The 18,528-nt window shown below is 54.0% G+C and overlaps 8 protein-coding genes across 8 annotated transcripts; 4 read left to right on the top strand and 4 right to left on the bottom strand.

Annotated features, from left to right (window-relative positions):
- Positions 1–344: 344 nt before the first annotated feature.
- Positions 345–1,400, top strand: MYCFIDRAFT_64949 (uncharacterized protein; the record flags this gene model as incomplete). The annotated part of the gene is made up of 1 exon (XM_007924503.1): positions 345–1,400. The coding sequence occupies one exon, from the start codon at positions 345–347 to the stop codon at positions 1,398–1,400; it is 1,056 nt and encodes a 351-aa protein (XP_007922694.1).
- Positions 1,401–3,899: 2,499 nt separating this feature from the next.
- On the top strand, positions 3,900–5,617 carry MYCFIDRAFT_130904 (uncharacterized protein; the record flags this gene model as incomplete). The annotated part of the gene is made up of 4 exons (XM_007925000.1): positions 3,900–4,974; positions 5,053–5,179; positions 5,227–5,302; positions 5,384–5,617. The coding sequence occupies 4 exons, from the start codon at positions 3,900–3,902 to the stop codon at positions 5,615–5,617; spliced, it is 1,512 nt and encodes a 503-aa protein (XP_007923191.1).
- Positions 5,618–5,983: 366 nt separating this feature from the next.
- On the bottom strand, positions 5,984–7,461 carry MYCFIDRAFT_186192 (uncharacterized protein; the record flags this gene model as incomplete). Its single annotated transcript, XM_007925001.1, has 2 exons — positions 5,984–6,963; positions 7,041–7,461. The coding sequence occupies 2 exons, from the start codon at positions 7,459–7,461 to the stop codon at positions 5,984–5,986; spliced, it is 1,401 nt and encodes a 466-aa protein (XP_007923192.1).
- A 24-nt stretch (positions 7,462–7,485) lies between these two features.
- MYCFIDRAFT_171544 (uncharacterized protein) lies at positions 7,486–7,976 on the top strand (the record flags this gene model as incomplete). The annotated part of the gene is made up of 6 exons (XM_007925002.1): positions 7,486–7,537; positions 7,564–7,612; positions 7,654–7,681; positions 7,707–7,819; positions 7,861–7,876; positions 7,905–7,976. The coding sequence occupies 6 exons, from the start codon at positions 7,486–7,488 to the stop codon at positions 7,974–7,976; spliced, it is 330 nt and encodes a 109-aa protein (XP_007923193.1).
- Positions 7,977–8,031: 55 nt separating this feature from the next.
- MYCFIDRAFT_171545 (uncharacterized protein) lies at positions 8,032–8,886 on the bottom strand (the record flags this gene model as incomplete). Its single annotated transcript, XM_007925003.1, has 5 exons — positions 8,032–8,362; positions 8,431–8,507; positions 8,536–8,699; positions 8,723–8,802; positions 8,828–8,886. 5 exons carry the CDS (start codon positions 8,884–8,886, stop codon positions 8,032–8,034), a joined length of 711 nt encoding a protein of 236 aa, XP_007923194.1.
- Positions 8,887–9,361: 475 nt separating this feature from the next.
- MYCFIDRAFT_130727 (uncharacterized protein) lies at positions 9,362–10,139 on the top strand (the record flags this gene model as incomplete). Its single annotated transcript, XM_007925004.1, has 3 exons — positions 9,362–9,566; positions 9,621–9,988; positions 10,041–10,139. The coding sequence occupies 3 exons, from the start codon at positions 9,362–9,364 to the stop codon at positions 10,137–10,139; spliced, it is 672 nt and encodes a 223-aa protein (XP_007923195.1).
- A 632-nt stretch (positions 10,140–10,771) lies between these two features.
- MYCFIDRAFT_82603 (uncharacterized protein) lies at positions 10,772–13,664 on the bottom strand (the record flags this gene model as incomplete). The annotated part of the gene is made up of 2 exons (XM_007924670.1): positions 10,772–13,072; positions 13,122–13,664. 2 exons carry the CDS (start codon positions 13,662–13,664, stop codon positions 10,772–10,774), a joined length of 2,844 nt encoding a protein of 947 aa, XP_007922861.1.
- A 986-nt stretch (positions 13,665–14,650) lies between these two features.
- Positions 14,651–18,449, bottom strand: MYCFIDRAFT_213945 (uncharacterized protein; the record flags this gene model as incomplete). The annotated part of the gene is made up of 3 exons (XM_007925005.1): positions 14,651–14,944; positions 15,005–18,105; positions 18,413–18,449. The coding sequence occupies 3 exons, from the start codon at positions 18,447–18,449 to the stop codon at positions 14,651–14,653; spliced, it is 3,432 nt and encodes a 1,143-aa protein (XP_007923196.1).
- Between the last annotated feature and the right edge of the window lie 79 nt (positions 18,450–18,528).

Here is an 18,528-nt window from a genome sequence, read left to right on the forward strand (position 1 = left end):
CATGCCAATCACGTGTAGCCTCTTTGGCTCTGACATGCATGCAGAATGTTGAATTCTACGCTTTGCTAACTAATTAGTATAGCGGCTGGTGGTGCGGCGCATCGCTCGGACATTGCCGTAGGTGACCCGCTGTGGCAGTGCGGAGGCTTGGGTTCTGCCTCATTATAAGGGCAGCCCCGCCTTGCAGGTGCAGCAGCGGACCAGCATCTTTTAGCCGCATTCGAGTTTCACATGCTCATGCCCATGCCCTCGCGTTTGTTAGAGCTTGATCGTGTGAACTGCTGGAGGACGTCAACACCGGCATCTATAATACTGCGAAGATGGTGACCGAGCAGGTGCCACCGATGGCAAAGGTGCAGGACACCATTGCAAGCTTCCGACCCACGAAACTCTTCAAAGCACCCTCGCCGTCAGCCTACACATCCATCGACTTCGACGACAGCGGGGAGTTCTTGCTCTTGTCACGGACTGACGGCACCATACAACTCTTCAACACCAAAGCCGGACAACACGCGAAAGAGCTCAAATCACAGAAATATGGCAGCGCGTTGGCTCGCTTCACACACCACAGCACATCCATCATCTACGCTTCCACCAAAGTAGACGATGGCATACGATACCTGTCCATGCACGACAACAGCTTCATTCGATACTTCAAAGGCCACACAGGTCGCGTGACCAGCCTTTCATTATCGCCTAGCAACGACCAGTTCATGTCCGCAAGCATGGACAACACAGTCAAGCTTTGGGATTGCCGTTCTCCCAACGCGCAAGGCCAGCTTAACTTCGAGTCGCCATGGCTGACCACCTACGATCCAAGCGCCAGCGTCATTGCGATCGCAAGTCCGCCTGCGCAAGCAATCGCTCTATACGATCTACGGAATTACGACAAGCCACCGTTTGCGACCTTCGACGTGGAGCCGATCGAGAAGCAGTTCAGAGGACAAGGGCAGAAGTATGGTGAAGGCTGGCTAGGCATGGAGTTCTCCAACAATGGTAAATATATACTGCTGTCGACAAATGGACCAGGACACTACGTTCTCGACGCATTCTCGGGAGATCTGCTCCACTACTTGAATCGCCCGCATGGAGCAGACTATTCGCATCGTGCTCCAGGTGAGGCTCTCCCAGGACCGAGCGATGGCCAGACGCCGTCCTATGTCCAGTCCAACGCCTGCTTCTCGCCTGATGGCTCGTACGTGGTCGGAGGCAATGGCAAGCAGACTGGTCTTCAGGTATGGGACTGCAAGAACGATCCCACCAATGATCACATCTTGGAACCCATGACCGAACTACCGAGCACAAAGTCAGCGAAGGTCGTCGCGTACAATCCCAGACATAACCTCTTGGCTAGCGCGGATAAAGAGGTGATGCTCTGGTTACCTGACTTGGATGTCTAAGAAGAGCAAGAAGCTTCAATATGTGTATGATTAGACTGGAGCGTTCAAGCAAGGCGCTATGGAGTGTGTAAGAGAGAAGGTCAGCAAAGAGATGTGGGACAAATCGGCGTTCTGAATCAGGGCCGCGAATTTATGGATATAGAGTTGTTCTCGGAGGCTTTTCTCTTCGTGATCTGCATTAAGAAGAAATGAAATTCTGCCTGGAGACTTATGTAGCACAGACACCTTTACAGGTCTTGAGGCGGTGCATTCCTGCCCGAAGCGTTCGCATCCAAAACGAAAAGACTTTTCATAACAATCTAAGCACTCCCTATAGCAGCTGTCGTTCGTTTCGTTTCGGCGACCTTTCGGCCCGGTCACAGCATTCGTTCATTCGACCCAGGGAGGCAAGTGCACGCTTGGTGGTACAAGGTGTCTATCGGTGCAGCTCAAAATCTCAGAAGACCTGGTTGTTCCTCGATGGAAAAAGTGGGTGGCTTGCCAGGTGCAGGGTGGAAAGATTCTGGGCCACAGCCATGTTGTTGCACAGCGCAAAACTTGGAGCACTGATCGCGTGCCACGTGGCCATCTATCGTTCGGGCAGCATCAATATATCATCCTATAGGACCCAATCTACCGTTCCTCGCTCGGGCAACGGTGCGCGTTGGGTGTTGGTGTTATTAATCTACAAGTCGTCAAAGAAGATCGATGAAAGGACGGTCACGGCATACAGACGGGCGAGATATTGCAGAATGCAGATCCTGGTTGGAAGCTTGGATCGAGCAGAGCGTGGCTGTTCATAATACACGCGGGATATAGGGTGTACCGATGGGACTTGTGCAGTCACGACATTCGCACGCATTGTCGCGGCTCGGGTGGTTCGTCAGCGGCGGCATAGATTGATGGGTTCAGAGATCGGTAGCTTGGTTGTGTAGGATGTCAGGTACATGTCCTCCGTAGCTGTCCAGGAAGAAAGGATTGAAAGGCCGGAAAGAAGTCGAATGTGAGTCAGGGCACTTGCATTGGAGGAATGCATGTCGCATTGCAGATGTGGTCGTTGCGTAGGTACAGAGGGAGCGAGCGTGGAGTATACCATGCTGTGCGGGTCAGCTGGAGGCGTAGGTGTTTGCTGATCGACTTGCGGTCAATGTCGTGGCACACAACCCGACGATGGTAGGAGTTGATTATTGAGTTAGGGAAGGTGGAAGTGTATCGGGGCGGGTAGGTCGAGTAGACAACAAACCTGTAGCCGTTGAACAGGATGCCCAGCGCGAAGACAGGGCTTTGAGATGCGAGCCGCCGGGACAAAGGTTCGACATGCCTCCCCCATGCATTTCCAGATGTGGCGTCGCGATTTAGGATGAGATGACAAGGGTGAGCCGGGTGATGATAGAGGGTAGACTATTGACCGGGGGAAGCGATGACGAAGCGCTCAATGTGGCCATACGTCCATAACGGTCCATTGGATGGCAAGTCGCTATCGGGAGGTACAGAGAAAGGTACGGTAGTTGCCAGGCACCAGGCACGCTGGAGTGCTGCGGCATCATCATCAGGAGAAGCAGAGGCGAACACTCATCGTAATAAGGTCCGATCTGGGACACTGGGGACGTCACGGGGACCGGGGTAGGGGTAGGGGTAGGGGTAGGGGCAACGGCTGTGGCGCTTCTCAAAGCAAAGCAGAGCATCTGTTGCCAAGCCATAACGATGATCGCTTTGGGTGGCTCTTTAGGCTCACAACTCTGTCGGTTGCCTTACGATATACTCTGGGCGTAGGACTCCACTCTGAGGGCACTGCGCCGAGCCATGGACGCGGGCAGACATCAATGTGAACGACCACTTCGCTGCCACGCTGTCGTGTGAGGCCGTCTTTGAGAGTCCGAGTGCATTGCCGCATCTGGATCGCGCCACAGCTTGTGCAGGTGTAAAGCAGCAGCCAGCAGCCAGCAGCCAGCGCTTCGCCCGACCATGCACCAAGCAGCCTTCTTACCCCCAGAGCCATCATATGCCGCCAATCCCACCGGCAAAGGCAGCTGGATTGCGCGAGTCTCGCACAGGGCCTCTCAGTAAGAATGCATGTCGTGTGCGGCGGCTCGAGGTGCTAATGTTGATCTCAGCATACCGGCAAATCGAGACATCCTTGCCGCCAACACAAAGTCAGCAGCAGCAGCAACCCCGACAGCAACGACAACAGCCTCCTTCGCGTCTCCGCTGACGACGGCATTGTCCCTGCAGACTGCCATTGAGAGCGCAGGCTTCGCGTCGTCGCTCGAGGAGTCCTTGTCGGCGGTCCAGGAGAGGGCCTCCTACTTTCAGAGTGCTCCTGCGTCGCCAGTGCGAGCGAGCTCGGACTTTCCCAGAGACGCCAACTTGGGCAGTCGCACACCTACTCCCGTATCACGATCACGATTCCCTCACCTTGCGAATCAGCAGTTGCTGAGTCGGCTCAGCACTGCCGTCCACGTCGACAAGCCGCTACCCGAATCTCCCGGGGCGACCATCTACCCCGAGTCGGGAGGCGCGATGGACAAGTATGCTCGCCAAGCAGGCGACACTACCTATGACAGCGATGCAGAGGCAGACGACGAGTTTGAGCGGAGCGTCTTCACGTCCCCTAACATCCCGAATCACTATCATGACCACTCCGATCACCCTTCAGACTCCGAGGACGACCATTCCGTGGTAGACGGCGAGGACACACCTACGACGCAGGGCTGGGCAGATCGAGATGGGAGGAGTCCGACGGGGAAAATTACTCAGTGGACAGAGGAGGAGGTGGCAGATTATATCGCCGCTCTTTCTCCCGCCCTGAAACAGTATGGCCAGAGATTTGTCGAAGAAGGCGTGAACGGGGAGGCGCTGATCGCATTGAACCACGACGAGTTGAAGGAATTGGGAGTCACGAGCGTGGGACACAGACTCACCATACTCAAAGCGGTATACGAGCAAAAGATGCGCGCTGGCGTGAAGATTGACGAAGGAGACTATGTGCCCCTTTCGGCAGAGGGTGAGAAGGGTGAAATGCATGCTACTCAGGACGACATTGCGCGCATAATTGATTCGCTGAGGTTACGGGACCAGCGGATCGTGCAGGCAGAGCAAGAACTGCGGATACTCAAAGCAGATTTGGACAGGACGATAGAGGAGAACCGGAAACTGAGAGAAGAGACGCTCCCGATCATGCGACTGGTCAAGAACCAGAACACGCCTCTACCGGACCCAGCGGGAGGCACGATACCATCACCACGAGAAATAGACCCATCAGCCAAGCAGGGAGACAACAAGGGCAGCTCGTTGAGCAGAAAATTCTCAACCAAGAAGCTCTTCCTCAAATCTGACAACAGCAAGCAACCATCTCCAACACATGCGCCACAATCGCATACTCCTCAACCTCGGGAAGTTCGCGACGATGGCGGAGCACATCTTGAGGCATCTGCAGCTGCAATGGCCGCCTCGACACATCTGACTGCGAGCATGACTGCACAGACGAGCCCGAATAGCGTACATGGACAGCAATTAAGCCCCACAAGCCCTGCGTACTCAACAGGACCACCTACTGGAGGCTCACATGGCCACGTGCCAGGCTCTGCAGCAGCGCGTTCATTCGCAACGCAAACCCAGAGACAGCACATTCACGATCACGACACACAATATGCAAATCACCATTACAGCCAAGCGAGCACGGTGGTACAAGACCAACCAAGCGCGCGCCTGCGAGAACAAGATCGTTCTAGGCGGCAAGCACCTACACCATCACCCAGAGAAGACGAAACGCCTAATGCTGCAAGAGACAGGTATGTGTGGTGGCTTCTTCGTTCGTCGTTCGATCCATCACTGACACTTGACACAGGGACAATCCACAGGTCGAAATCTTCAAAAGCTTTCGGGTCAGCATCGATGACCCTTGTCGCGTTGTGTTACCAGTTGTAAGTTTCGCTCGGCCCCACAAAAGTGTTATTTGGCCGCAAAGTATAATACTCGAGGACATATATGTTAACACCATATAGGCTCTTAAACGGTACAATATTACAGACGACTGGCGACAATATGCGCTCTACATCGTGCACGGCGATCAGGAACGATGTCTCGGTCTCGAGGAGAAACCGCTACTGCTGTTCAAGCAACTCGATAAAGAAGGCCGAAAACCTATGTTCATGTTGCGACGGCATGCTTCGCCACAGGAAGGTTGGAGTGGAGCCGCTGGTGGCGGCATTCCCACTCCAGAGACCAACAGGGTATGACATATTGCAATGAGTCTGATTGAGATGGAGGGCTGACGACGCGCTTTTAGTCACAAATACCTGGCGGCGTGCTATGAGCTCGATCAATCGATACCCCAACTAAACTTTACTTCTGTGCCCATTAGCGGACGCCTGGATCATGGACAACGAATGGCAGCACTATTCTAATCGTCGCTACATCTGGATCTGAGTTGAATGTGGATTGGATCAAGGACATATATTACGATATTGGGACTGCTCGAGAGGGCAATGCGGTGCCAGACAGAAGCAGTTCCGGCCGGCATTGAGGCCAAAATAGTCTTGCAGCTAATCATCAACAAGACGCTAACATTCTTCATCGCTTCATGCATTCGCACGTCGATTCATCTACACACTAATAGTCTTGAACACACCGAAGCCACTCCCACCGGTCGCCATGACAGCACCGGGAATCTGTGGATGCCAATGCGACTCCTTGACCTGATCCATATAATGCACAAACAACAGCTGCGGCGGCACATCTTTCACATCAGCCGTATACCTCGACTCCTCATCGTCCAACTCAACAGCCAAATCCCACAACGTAAGCGTATTATCCCCCGAACACACAGAAACAATCGAATCATCAGTCGGATGCCATTCCACACTCGTAATCTGTCCCAAATGAAACGAGAAATGCGCAACAGCTTTGCTCTTGGCAGCCGTATCCGGAGATTTCCACTGCCTCAAATCCCAAACCGACCACGTCCCGTCATCATGGCCCGATGCCAGGAGGTGAGAAGTTTGATGCGACCACGAAAGCACGTTGGCATCTGATTCCGAAACTTTGACGGAGATGGCATGCTTTCGAGATTTCGAGCGCGCGTCCCAGATTTTTACGGTGCCGTCGGAGGAAGCTGAGGCGAAGACGTTGCGTTCGGATGGGGACCATTGTAGTTCTTCGATGGAGCCTGTGTGGCCGAGATAGGCGTTGGTGTCGGTTGTGAAACCTCCGCCTTCGCTGCGTGTGGTGGCGAAGATTGAGCCGTTGGAGTCGCCGGTTAGGAGTTTTCCGGCGGGTACGAGAGGGGACCAGTCTAATGCGTAGCCTTCGTGTTTCTTGTGGGCGCGGATGGTGCAGAGGGGCTTGTCGGAGTTGGTGGGGAGTTGGTAGCCTGGTTCGTCGAAGGAGCGGAGGTATGGGCTTACATCGTGGATGAGGACGTCTCCGTTCTCTTGCATTGCGGCTGTGATGGTGGGTGGGGGAGTCGCAGCGCTTGCTTGTGGTGATTGATGTGCTCGTATCCGGTTCGTGGTTGATTTCAGAGGAATGGATTTGGTCTCTAGGATAGGATCTGAGAACTCTTCATCATCATCGTCTTCATCATCTGAATCGATGTTCGCGGCCTGTCGTTTTTGGAAAGTCCGGAGAGTTTCATGACCATGATCTGGTTTTCCTTGGCACGATCGTGGGCTGCTTGTGTTCCAGCAACAGCATATACAGTCGCTGGATAGGACTTTCGGTTGTCGCCAAGGTTGTCTTTGACGATATCGAAGGATAGACATGGCCAAGTTGGCTCTAGAGTGTGCAGCATCTCGTACGTAGACAAATCAGGTGCCAGTGTCTGCCCAGCTTCCAGTTTGTGGCGTCCAGGAATAAATGTTTCTTGGTCGACGTCCATGGCTCCGGCGGCTTTCTCGTCAGCTTCGCGCTCTTCGTCTGGGCGGCCATCAACTCCTGCCTCCAGGATCTCATCCTCGCTTTCGAATTCGTCTTCAAACTCATCCTCAAAGTCCTCTCCATCGGCCGCTGGCGCATCCGCGACAGGACGCTCACCAGCTTTCAGTGTCTTCGGCTCGTCATCTTCTGCAGCGCGCTTGGCCATCTTCGATTGTTTCTGGAACTTGGGATGCAGCAGAGTGATTGCCCAAGGCGCCTTATTTCAGACGCAACAGCTCAGCGTGTGCGGTTGACGAATGTAATGCAGTGCGTGAGCAAGAAGCAGCAGCAAAATTTAATTTGGGGCATTTTGACATGTGAGAGCGGGTTTGGGACTAGCGGCGGGAGAAGGTCCAAGGGCCGAGCCTTTCAATGCCGGATCTACGGTCATTGGTCAAAGACATTACTTAGCAGGCGGCTTCTGCTCGCTCTGCTCTGCCTTGGCGCCTCATCAACACTTGGGGAACAAGCAGCGAGCCGACGAACGAGACAAGACGATGCGCAGTGGCTGGTAGGCTGGCAGCGTGCGCGCGGGAACAGGAACAGGCAGGTGCATGCACGGAAGCTTCGGTTGGTTGCTAGTCGGAAAACATCTTTGTTCTGTGCCAGAGCGACGAGGCTACGCTATCGGAGCCGTTAGGTAGGCCAAGGGTCCGAACGCACATCTACAAGGCTGAGTGAATCATACACCCTCTTTCAAGAACCGAACGATAGGGTCCGCCGCCCGAGTGGTGGATTATGACTTAATACAGGCATAATTTGCTTCTCTATTGGATAAAGCAGCAGTCGCAGGGCTCGGAGGCTCTTTCACAGGGTATGATAGGTAATATCGCCGAAACTTTGAAAGACAAGCAGCTTGACGTCCATGGTATCGACTTGCTAGTGCATTCAGCGCTTCGAGGCGATGGCTAGCGGCGGCTTGATACTCGAGCTTGACCACATCATCATTCCTACACAGAATGTCCAGAAGCTGATACCGCTCAGGAAATACGAAGACTGATTGGGTAGGTTCCGGGCGCGTGAGAGACTGTCCGGCTCTGACGACCAATGTCATTTGGCGCCCCCGTCTCGAAAATGTGCGTCCCAGTTGCCGTTATAGAGCTCGTTGGTTACTACAACTCGCATGGGTTTCCACTGCTTCCTCATGGCATTGTACGCTGCGTAGCTCTTGCTCCCCTCCGCCTTCTTCATCGTGTTCAAAACCGTAGGCACCTGGCTCTCCAATGCGTTTCTTCTGGACCCCCAACTTCATAGCTCTCGGGTCAGCGTTGATGTCGGTAGAAGTTGGCTTGGGAACGAGTTGGCGCGCGCTGGCATTGCGAGTGATGCCACATGTCCAACAATCTCGCGATGGAGTACCAATGGAGGCAGACCCAGTGTCGTTATTGTGACCGTTTGGTTGGGCTTGTTTTGCTTTGCCGCATGACGCGTGCTGCGGGCAACCTGCCCTGAAGTCTGATTTTCAAGGGTCGAGCCTTTTAAAGCCGGTCTGTTGACGGGACTCGAGCTTGCAGCGGCCATTGGTCAAACACATCAAGGCGGCTTCTCCCTCCGGACTTCGCGCTGCCTCCGCGCCTCTGCTCCGGCTCATCAGCTCATCAGCACTCTGGGAACGAGCAGTGAGACGAGACGAGGCGATGCGCAGTGGTCGGTAGGGCGCACGCGGGCACGGGCAAGTCGGCATTGTTACACGCGACCGGGAGAGGAATTGGGAGAGAGGCTCAGGCTCAGGCTCAGGCTCAGGCTCACTGCGGTACCTGCAGCAGTACCATCTCACTGCTGTTAGCCCATCCTGCACCACATTGTTTTCCCCTATCTGCGGAGAGCTCCTCGATACTTCCACCACACTCGACCACACCGCTGCAGCCGCCATGGACGTCGACCAGGCCAACGGCGGCGGCGAGAAGCACTCCTCCATCGACGACGACGCCTCCATGCACACCATAACCGCCACTTCCATGCACCATCAGAACCCCTCCTTCGACGCGAGACCCTCGACTTCCTACAGCGACACAGGCCTGCTCTCGCGAACATATTCCCAGTCAGCAGATAACACTCCCGACCACATGTCAAATGGCAACGGCTTAAGCAGACCGCCGTCCACCCAGAGCCAGGGCCAGTTCGATCAGAATGGCCAGCGACAACAAGCACAAAAGAATGCTTCGGTAGTTATCAAAGTGGGCATGGTGGGCGATGCTCAGATTGGCAAGACAAGCTTGATGGTCAAATACGTCGAGGGTAGTTGGGATGAAGATTACATCCAGACGCTGGGTAAGGCTAGCGCGACGCGAGATGGGAATATCATCATAAGCTGACATGTGCCAGGCGTCAACTTCATGGAGAAGACCATCAGCATCCGAAACACCGAAATCACCTTCTCAATATGGGACCTTGGTGGCCAGCGAGAGTTTGTCAATATGCTCCCGCTGGTCTGCAACGACGCCGTCGCCATATTATTCATGTTCGATCTTACTCGAAAATCAACTCTCAACAGCATCAAGGAGTGGTATCGCCAAGGACGAGGATTCAACAAGACCGCGATCCCTTTCTTGGTTGGCACAAAATACGACCACTTCGTCAACTTCCCGCGAGAAGAACAGGAGGAGATTTCGCTCCAGGCAAAGCGCTTCGCGAAAGCCATGAAAGCTAGTCTAATTTTCTCAAGCACAAGTCACAGCATCAACGTGCAAAAGGTAAGACCATACCCCTGTCGAAGACTCTGGCGAACTTGCTAATTCTTCTCAGATCTTCAAGATCGTGCTTTCAAAAGCATTCGATCTTCGATGCACGATACCCGAAATCGAGAATGTGGGCGAGCCGTTACTCCTCTACCAAGCCGCCTAATCTACTCTCCCTCCAAAGACCTCATTCGAGGCCGAATCAACACGAAGCATTTACAAGCGACCAAATTTCGCCTTGATGGCGATGGCGCCACAACGGCGCTGGAAGCGACCTGGCGTCACATTTTGGCATATGATGAGTGATTGCTCCAGGCACGCTCAGGACGTCGACCATGGCAGAGGATGAATGAATCACGCCTGTACGTCGAAGATGAAAGAACCATGCATTAACAACCCGGCGTTGTGGTGTTCACCCATACTTTGCATACGCTTGAGGCGAATTGCATGCATATTCCCCCTTTTTGCTGGGAAGACACGTTTACTTTGGATGAACGAACGAACGGACACTACAACAGCGCTGTTTTAGTCAGTATAAGCTAATTTGTTTTTTTTCTCTCTGTGTTCAACGAGACCAATCAAGAACGAGATTCAAATTCAATTCTCCTGAGATGTGCAGGTGTCAATTTGAGGCAAAATTGATTTTTGGCAGGCATTCCCGGGGTACTATTCGAATCCCCTCTGAGGCTCTGAGCCACTCCATCACTTGCCGTCTACCCGAAAGAGAATGTCTGTTGGTATCGATGCAGATGGCAAGCAAAATACATGTCCTCGAGCTCTAGATCGGTCATTCTTCGCCTACCATCGTCCTCGAAAGAGTCCGAACCACTCAGTCTGACGGCGAGCACGACCTTCTGAATGCGACACTTGGAAAATCTTCTCCTCCTCAGACAAGTCCTCCCCGTATCTGATCTTCAGCGCAATGAGCTCCTTCACAATCGCATCCATCTCCGGCTTGACTTGCGCAAGGAACGGTCCCAAAGCCACACGAGCCTGCTTCTCTTGAGGACTCTCGGCCTGACGTGTCAGAATCCCCTCAAACATTTTCGTCATGTCTCCTAGAATCTTCTCGATATCTCGCTCCAATGCCCTCGTGATCCAATCTGCGGCATCCTCAAAGTCTCGCTTTAGATCGGCGGATACGGCAGAAAAGGGTGTGCAAGGGGCAGGACCGAGACCTTGAAGCCAGTCTCCAAGCAGTGTGTGCATGCGAGCTGTACAGCCGTCGCCGTGGTAGGTTTTGGCTTCGTCGTACATTGGAAGCATGGCTTGGGTGAAGTAGGCGGAAGGTACGTCTTGAGTGGCGTGAAGTGCCAAATTTTTGAGTTTGGTCTCCAGTTCTTGTTTGCGTTCGTCGACTCTGTGTTGGATTTGAGTGATGAAGCCCTCAAGATTTTCTCTCAAAGGTTCGATGGCCACGGGTATGGCTTCGGCGTTGTTGGCGAGTTGGTCTGGAATGTCTCGGATTGAGCCTTTTAGTTTGGTCATGGCTGCTTGGATCATGGAGAAGAGATGTGGTAGCATTGAGTTAAGGCCGGGTTGGAGGGCTTTCACTTGGTCGTCTGTGAAGCGTTCATTCCAGACTTCGTAGCCCGCCTTGGTAGTTTTGTGCTTGCCGTTCCTGGCAAAGAATGCTCGGACGGATGAGTGATGCCATGTTGATTGAACGTGATGTGCGAAAGCGAGTGATGCCAGAACGAATTGACTGTGGCCCTTGTCCAGCGGTGTGATGAGCTGGGCCGTGGCGTAGTGTTCGGAGCTGTTTCGACCCTCCTCGAGAATGGAGTGCAGCAACTGACCAGGCTGAGCGACAATGTTCATGAGGTCCTCATTGCGCTTCGTCGGAGGCGACTCGGCCCATATAATAGCACCTCGAAGTGCTAGGATCGCCTCGTTGATGCGGACTTCAATGGCATGGAATTGCAGAGGGGCTGCGAGTGACAGAGCGTGACTTCGAAGGGCAGGAATGTTGGTCGTCTCAACACGCATTAGTCGCTTGTCCGAGGCGTCGTTCCCTTTGTGAACCCCGTAGTGAGTGTTAGACACCGGGAACACTGCGAGCGTAGCTCCTGGGATGATGTGCTTTTGCTTGGCTTGCTTCAGGTTTCTTGAGACGTAAGCGTTACGAGCCTCGACCAAGCCATCGAATTGCTCGTCCATGACTGCATCAATCTCCACTTGAAGAGCGTGTGCTTTCACGTCAAAGTCCACTGGCATTCTCTGCCGCTTGGGAGCATTCCTGGATCTGCGATGGGCACTGAGTTCTTCCTTCAGTTCGCGCACGCGATCTCCCAAAGCCCAGTAATCACCGACACTCTGACCATTTTTCTCCAAGTCACGAGCAACTTGCGGGTTGAGATCCGCATCAGATCTAGTGGCGATGACAGCGACATTGTTTCCAAATCTCCTGCCATAGGTGGCCAATGTGAGGTCAACCTCTGCGTCTGAATTGATCCGCCCGATCGTGCCCACTGTCCACAGTGCGGTGGCCTTGGTAATGAACTTGTGGGCTATTTCAGCGCGAACTGTGTTCGTGTCTGTTGTGCCTGGAAGGTCGAGCACATCCACGTACTTCAGGATCCGAGAATTTTGGAAGCCTTTGGAAACGTGCTCGACGAGAGGCCAAAGCATGGGTTCTTCGGGATTGTTCGTCTCGAAAATGTGTGGATTGATGGCTTTATTCAGCTGCTCGGCCGTTTCTGCCTCGAAGCGAAGTAGATGTTGGCCTGCGCGCTCATCGAAACGGCCTAGCAATTGAGCGCACCATGACTCCAAGGTAGGCAACGCTGCATATCGATGCTGTCGGAAGTAGGACTCAATGGCGCCAGGTGAGTCGAACCCATGCTGATCGCAGAACAGTGACTGACACACTTTCAGAGCGGTAGCTGCGCGACTGCTGTAGAGATGCTGTTCCTCGACAGACCACTGTGGGTCTTTTTCGAAATTGAATCTGATGAAGTGGCCTACCTGCTCGGAAAGAAAATTGCGGCAGGTGCGACCATCGATAAAGTAAATCTCAGCTGCATAAGGTAGTCGCTGACCAGGTATGCTGTCAGTCATGTGAGTGGCCACGGCAGTACAGCTATCTCCATTGGAAGCCTATTGAAGTGTCAATCAGAGCTCGCAAGAGATCTTGACGCGGACTTACCGCCTTGGAGGCCTCCAGATCGTCTACAAAGGCATTGGTGGTGGAGCTTTTCCCAGTGCCCGTGTGTCCGACCATCCCGACCTCCGGCTTCTTCACTTCTGGAGCTGCCTGAGCTGCTACAGCTCTGCCATGAATGACATGGACGTCTTCTGAGGTCTGTTGAAATGGCTCCAGATGCGCTTGCAGATTCGTTGCAAGTCTCTTCGCACGTCGATATATTTCCGGCAAATCGTTATCAAAGGTGATATGCTCTGGGAACGCTTCCGTGTCTTGGGAATAGATGTGTTCCTCTTCCTCTTCTTCTTGCTCGTCTTCACCATTCGCGGCGTCTTGCGCCTCACGCTCATTAAAGTCGACGAGGCTTATATCGTCCATGAAGCTACCAGATATTTGACTGCGCGCTCGACTGAGGTCACGACGTGGAGTCTCAGGTGCCGGTGTTGGAGTCAGGCCCGTGACGAACAAGCCGGCGCCTGGTGTGGTCATGGCGAGGTCATCGTCGCGGCCGCGCTTGCGACTGGCGCCGAAACTGAATGATGACATGGCGACTGCCGACTTCGAAGGGTTGGTTGGTGGCGAGGGCTAGGTGTTGAGCAATAATTGTGTATCCTTGGATCAGGGGTTGGTTGGAGTCTTGTTGCAGGTCCACATTTGAAAAGCGTTTCAGAGTTAAAGAAAGCGAAGCTCACTTTGGCTCGCACGACAATAGCTGGCTTCTTGCATGTCACAATCCACGCATGAAGTGAGCTGAAAGTGAACACCTAGAGCTTAGATCGCGCAATGCACGAAGGTCACTGAACAAGTCAGCATCTATCAAGTGCTCTTGGTAAAATACTGATCGTGTCAGATTTCATCGTGATGGCAGCAGTGGTCGCTGGAATTGCCACCCATTAGTCTGATGGAGACATTTGATCTAGTGACATTGATCACAATCTGTTGGTGACTGCAAGTTTGCTCTCAGCGCCGAAAATGATGATAAGGTGCAGCACGTGCGGGTTGCAACGGCTGCGAGTCATTAGCGAGCTTGAATGAGAAGAACTCAAAGATCGAATACCTGGGCTCGTGTTGACAGCATAGCAAGTTGTGGATTGATGAGCGCAGTGTGGGCATGGAGCAAAAACGAGACAAGGACTCCGTGGCTGCGTTGATAGCCGCAGAGTATTATGATTCCGAAGCTGATCTGATCTTTCCTGGTGCCTCCTGTTCAGCCAACACTGTCTTTCTAACCAAGATACATGTATAAGGAACGACTTCAACAAGCAGATGAGCCTACCACTGCGGGCGCTTCTGCTCTTCTCTTCGCACTTTCAATCCATGATCAATCGCTCCACGCATTAGACAATACCCCTGGCAACATTCTGATGACTCGCCAGGACCGAGGTAAGACGTGAAAAACAACTGAAATCGCCAGTGAGGCTGTGGCCGATCCGAGGGGTATATCGCTGGTAAAGGAGATTCGTCGATCCAATGAAACAAGTACTGTGAATTGGCTGTGTATTTTCGAATATTGAAGTGCTGGTGTGATGCTTTCACGTCTGGGTCGTCTGTGCTTGGTACGCCTTCCAGTAGGTCTTGAGAACAGACAGCACCTGGCGCTGGGTCATGGCATCTTCGCAGGCAACCTGGACGGCCGCACCATCTTGGAACTCCAGGACGATAGAGTGGTCCAGCTCCTGACGATCGAGGTCTGGTGCGTAAGGCATCGTGAAAGAAGAGAGCGAGAACTTCTTCTGCGCAATTCCTTTGTGAATTTCCATAGCGGAGGCGATTGCGAACTGTAAGTAGCCTGCATCGTCAATTGTTACAATGCGACGCTTCCAAAGCTGAAAGCAAGTCAGTACTGTTTAACCTGACTGGCTCTACGGTAGTCTGTGTCAACTTACGAGTGAATCGGGCAATTGAACATTAAGGTCCCCAACCACAACAGCAGGTGGTGTATCCGACTTCTCCGTAGCCAAGCTCTCTCTCTGCACCGGCGACGCCTTGAGAGGAGAAGTGGCTTCATTGCTTACCAAGCTTGTGCTGCTCGCCATCGGAGGCGGGCTGGTTTTCTTTTTGGGTCCGGTCAAGGTGCTCATTCGCTTGAAGAACCGACTGGTCCTGCTGCCCTCCTTAGGAGCAATATTCTCGTCGGTTGGCGTGAGCGACTTCGTAGACAGCACTTGGTTGTTCGGCGGAGGCGGGAAATCGTCCAGGCCCGGTGAACCCGGCTGGTGATACTTCCCAAACCTGGAAGAGTTCGATGAATGCACACCAGATGAATTCGTGGAAACTACTGGAGAAAGTGCTGGGGTAGGTCCGTTCGATGGGGCGTCAGTGCGGATAGGCGCTGGAATCGGGCCTCCCTCACGTGGATGGTTGATCAAGACTTCTGACTTTTGCAGAGGAACTTGATCTTCTTCTGCCGTGTCCGCAGTCGTAGGTCTCGTGATCCGGGTAGTCACCGTGACGGAATTGCGATTGGTGACCGGGTCGTGCTGAACACTCCACACGGGCGCTTGTTCTGCACCTGGCGTAGCCACCGGTGGCTGATTAGTGTTATTCCGACTCTGTCTGCGATAAGAACTAGGTCTTGACGCTGGAGGCGTTCTGCGACTGGACTTGCGATCTCGCGGCTCAAACGGCGACAAGCCATTTGGCGAGGTGTCTGGCGTGATAGGCTGTGACTGCCAGTTGAACGATGGAGAATTCGAGTCCCTGGTGGAAAATTCGTTGAGTTCTTGAATGCGCTTGGAGATGCCCGAAGAAACATTCCGAGTGAAGCCAGCCATCGCATCAGGCGGTGGTGTTGGCGATGATCCCACGAACGGTGGTTTCGAGCTGTCCGGCGAGAGGCGGTCTGATGTCCCGGATGTCCTGTCGACAGTAAGAGTGGAAGCGCGAGCAATCTGTACAGATCTCACAGACGCCAACGTGTCCGCGCTGGGTCGTCGTCCGCCGGGGAAAGCTGCCGCCATCGGCGATCTTGCCATGCTAATAGGTTTGGCCTCATGTACGGTAGCACTATGTAGCTCTTCCAAGAACTCGTCGTCGTCAGATCCAAAGTCATCAGGATTGCCGGAGGACGTGTCAATGTGCAGAGGCTCAACAAGACCTCGGCGTCGCTTAGCCAGGTCACTGTTCTGCCTCTTCGGAGACGAAGGCGGCTCTGCGAAAGAGTGCTCGCTTTTGTCGGATCCGGATTGCCCGATAGTTACTTCTGAAGCAGATCTTTGAATAGGAGCTTCACCATCAGAAGTCAGTGGCCGCGATTCATGCTCCATCTGAATTGTTGGCAACATCGCAGTCTCGTCGCTTCCATGCTCAGAACGTCCAGGCTTCTCGGTGGGCGTAATGCTTGCGGTAGACATAGCATCTGCTGTTTGCCCTAGTTCGATACTTCGAGGTGATGGTTCGAGACTTGGCGGGACATGGGTGGTGAGTGGCAATGCAGCTGGATGTCCTGCTACCGTGGGCACATGCATAGCCGCTGTATGCTTCTCTTCCGAAGTTGTTTCGGGGCTCTCCCCCTCGATGGTATCTGTGTGTTGGGAATCGGGCGTCGCGTATCGCAGCGATATTCCGGAGTCGGCCTTGCTGGATTGGTGGTGACTCTCGTCATCTGTAGTCGGTTGCTCTTGCTCGGGTTCCACCTCTGGGACTCGCGCGAGTGGCATGACGTGATCGGCATGAGCACTGGCTTCCATTTCGGGTGGCGACGAGGTCTTCCTCTCCCTCAACGGGCTGCGTTGGGGAAGCTGTGGCACGTCGGGTGCGTCAATATCGAGCAGCGGCATCGCGGAGGTCTGCTCTTGAGACTTTCGCAATTGCTTTCTCCGCAGTTCAACGGCCTTCATGAGCCGCACCTTGTCGGCGGTCATTCCCGATGACTTGTGAGACGGCGCAGACTTGATGCTGGCTCTAGAGATCGGACGCGGTCTGTATTCTGGCGTTGCGGGAATGGGCGGTAGAGCAGGCATGTCCAACTCGGGCGAAGCAACAGCGGCCGCTCGTGCAACGCACTGTCCTTGCGATCTGGGTCGAGTTGGCTCCTGCTTCTTTGCCGATGGCCTGACGTTGGCAGGCATGGCGGAAACGCGGGCAACAGCGGGTCGCTTCACCTTCTCCGGCGAGTGTACGGGCCTGGGTGCAAGTTTGACCTTGGGCTTGAACAGTGCATCGTATTTGCTGAAGTCGTAAGGCTCTTCGTCCATCGATTGGGAGCGCAAGGCGCTCTTGTATTCGGCCATTGAGGCTTGATCGACGGAGCACGCTGGAGCTTTTCGCGCCTGTACTTCTGGTGATTCACGTGGCAGATCTGGTAAGTCCTTGGGGGTCTTTGGTGGCAAGCTTGGAGCCTCTGCTTCGGGCAGGTCTTTTGGTGTCTTCGGAGGCACGCTTGGCGCTGGCGCCTCTTCCGCTGCAAGCCTCTTGTCTCCCAGCTCCGTCGCCGCAGTTCTCGTCTGGGGGCCGCCTGCACTTGCAGGCGGTCGCGTGCGGTCAACAATTCGAGTTGCGCATTCAGGTGCGATGTTCTCCTTCAAAGCCTCCCGGGAAAGTGGCAGTTCTGGATTGATCAGAGGCGTAGGAAGCTTTTCTGAGCCCAGCGGGTTACTAGGCGCGGGGACGGCGGGAGACCTGGCCGGCGACTCTGGCGGTGTTGATCGCGGTGACATGGACAACGGCGATTTGCCATGCGGCAACGAAGCCATCGAGCGCTCTGCGCCTGCCCCCGCCCGCTTTGACATCCTTGTCCTCGAGCCATACCGTTGCGCACTCGCCGCTGGCACAGAGGAGGCAATTGCACTGCCCTCGGTTGTCCCATCATCTTCATCTTCCTGAATCTCGTCGAGCCGGCTAGACGAGGGAGAGGGGGATGCGGTGTGGAGCTGGAAGGAAGCTGCGAGCGATGTATCGTTCAACGCATCCGCAGAGCTGATCTCGAGCAGCGTCTCGTATGGCGAATATTTCTCGAGCACGTCCTGAAAGTGTACGGCAGTTCGGGCTAAGTGCTCGTCAGCAGCTGTCCAACGTGGCGCCATTACTCGGTCTCCTCTACCTTGCAGCAGTCGCGATGTGCCTTGAGGTATGTATTTGATCAACGTCTTTCTCCGGCGATACATAATCAGCCCGTACAGCGGAGAAGCCTCTGTATATGCCGTGATGGCATTGCGCGCTTCGGACACGCCATGCTTGCCGCGTCCTAGCAATTCCACCGAGTCTCTGGAGGTGTATTTGAGCAAAAACCTGCGCCGGCAGCTGTCAGCTCCGGACCGGCACAAACAAAGCTGGCTGTCAACTCGGCAACGTACCATCCACCTGCATCTGCGACTGCAGTCTGATAGGCATCGTGGACGTCCGGACTGTCCAGTCCATTCAATGACATTGCTGTCGCGAAATAGAGTCTTCGTCTACCATCCGGCGGTCT

Source organism: Pseudocercospora fijiensis (genome assembly GCF_000340215.1).
Source record: "Pseudocercospora fijiensis CIRAD86 unplaced genomic scaffold MYCFIscaffold_2, whole genome shotgun sequence".
In the NCBI taxonomy this organism is placed as follows: Eukaryota; Fungi; Ascomycota; class Dothideomycetes; order Mycosphaerellales; family Mycosphaerellaceae; genus Pseudocercospora; species Pseudocercospora fijiensis.